The following is a 2249-nucleotide window of genomic DNA, read 5'->3' as shown; positions in this document are numbered from 1 at the left end:
ACTATATTTTATACATTTATTCTCTTTGGATGATTAACGGCGTGGTGATGTTGTATTTGCTGTATTATACAAACACCGTGTTAAAGAGAAATTCTATAATAAGGATTATTTAAACACGCATTAAAAAAAAAACATCCCACTCTCACGATAGATTCTCTCCACGTGGAATTCTTCTTTTAAGCGCCACAGTTTTTTTTAAACAAAATCAAAAACACCGAGTTTGGATGTGTTGCTGCTTCCTGTGGGCCGGTGCAAACCCAATATTACCGCGTGGCACTTACAGACAAAAAAACACCCAGGTTCGCTCGAGGAGGGACCTCCCTCCGGGTCAGATTTCCAGAGGAGTGCGACCCCCTGAACCCTTCACGCACGTCCTGTTTGCGCTCAGCCTGCGCACACGGGCTGATCTGCACACCCCGCAGCTGCGCACATCCAGCGGCTTAAGCCCATCCGCATGGATCACAGATCCGAGCCGTCCCCCCTTTCCCCTTCCCCCCCACCTCAGCATCCTTTTCCAGCAGCAGGAGAAAAAAAGCGGAGACGCTCAACAAGCAAAAGTTTTCCTCTGACTCTGGAAAAGAGGAGTCGACATGGAGGAAATGGAACTGCTAGTGTGACCCCACGGAGAGACTCCCGACCCCCGTGGAAGAATGATAACTTAGCCAGCACTTTGGGAGGCGGCTTTTTTTTTCCTGTGTGCGTGTGAGTGTGTCAAGTAAACTGTGGGAAAGTTTGAAGCTGGGGGGAGCTGGCTATGGCGCGGCACAGCGAGGAGGACGCCGGGATGGCCAAAGCTCCGCCAGCCGCACGGCAAAGAAAGAAGAAACCCAAAGAGAACAAAACCAGGACTGTCCACGCAAACATCCTGCACGACTGCGCCAAAGGGGACGAAAACCCCAACCGACACTATGCAAACAACAAGATTAAGACGACCAAATACACCGTGCTGTCATTCCTGCCAAAGAACCTCTTCGAACAGTTCCACAGGTTCGCCAATGTTTACTTCGTCTTCATCGCTCTGCTCAACTTTGTTCCGGTTGTCAACGCGTTCCAGCCCGAGCTCGCTCTGGCTCCCGTGGTCTTCATCCTGTCCGTGACCGCCATCAAAGACCTGTGGGAAGACTACAGGAGACACAGGTCCGATAAAGAGATCAACCACATGGACTGTCTGGTCTACAGCAGGTAAGCTGGGCCTCGGCTCGATCCTGCAGCCAGCGGTGTCCAGCTGCTGCGCAGAACTTTGGGGGAATGTGTTTTTATAGCGTCTCTCTGCTAAGCCCCACTCACACACACATTCATTCATGGCGTCCACAGCTCCCTAACTTTGTACTTTCTGCTGTTTAAGAGGAGAAAATGCACATCATTGAACAAGAGCTTGCTGTAAATGTGCTACATTTAACCACACAGGCTCGTGCCAGGCTGCTGCCATTCAAAGGAAACCCAAATATGTAAATAAACACAGAAAAGAGTGTGAAGCACCAGCTCACAGACACCACAGCACAGGAACACAGTGACACAGTATACAGTAGTTTATTATCTTAATGTTCACACATGTTCCAATATTATAGGGATTTTTAACATTTTGCAGTAACATATACTGTGATTTATCACCCTTTTCAACTGTGTCAGTAACTGTTTTATCCTATAAGATAAAGTTTTCTCACTTCAGTTGTTTGCTTGTTTGTTTTACAAACTGGTCAAGAGTACCAACACTGTCAGCACAACCAGTTGGCAATTCCACACAGTCCGTTTCTGATAATACAACAATTAACTGTGATAACTGTTGAAAATCACATATTTGTTGCTGTTCACAGACAGAAACTCACATTTAACTATTACAGCTACTGATTCGCACTGTTGTGTTACAGCAGCAGGATAAAGGATAAAACTAGTGCAGTCTACAATAAACAACAAAGTAAAAATAAAAGTGCCGCAGGCTCCCAGTAAGCTCTTATACTGCGAGAAGGTGCAGAAGTGTAAATGTGCAACAGTGATTTAAAAATCAAAGCAAAGAAAAGTACAAATAAATTTGGTTAAAAAAGAGAAAAAGATTAGAGCAAATTGTATTAATACGGAATATTACAATACTAGAGTATTCGGATACAGTCAGCTGGCAGCCAGTGGAGTCGAGTCCCCCGTGTTGTGCTCGTTGACAAAGACTCAGTCAGACTGATGGCAGCGTGCTGTCTGTATTGATAAGTTAGACACTTTACCCATCAGGCAAACCTATCACATGAAATCCCCCCCCC

General features: G+C 46.0%; 1 protein-coding gene across 1 annotated transcript in view; it reads left to right on the top strand.

Moving 5' to 3' along the window:
* Window positions 1-463: 463 nt before the first annotated feature.
* The window catches only part of atp10a (ATPase phospholipid transporting 10A), a 44327-nt gene continuing 42541 nt past the window's right edge, over window positions 464-2249 (top strand). Inside the window, exon 1 of the mRNA XM_005919705.3 lies at window positions 464-1182. Within this exon, the coding sequence (XP_005919767.1) occupies window positions 755-1182 (428 nt within the window). The 5' untranslated portion in view covers window positions 464-754. The remainder of the gene's footprint in view (window positions 1183-2249) is intronic.

The sequence above is a fragment of the Haplochromis burtoni genome, unplaced genomic scaffold (assembly GCF_018398535.1).
Source record: "Haplochromis burtoni strain Fernald_Lab_line unplaced genomic scaffold, NCSU_Asbu1 Contig_13, whole genome shotgun sequence".
Taxonomy (NCBI): domain Eukaryota; kingdom Metazoa; phylum Chordata; class Actinopteri; order Cichliformes; family Cichlidae; genus Haplochromis; species Haplochromis burtoni.
This window is presented reverse-complemented; position numbering and strand designations above follow the sequence as displayed.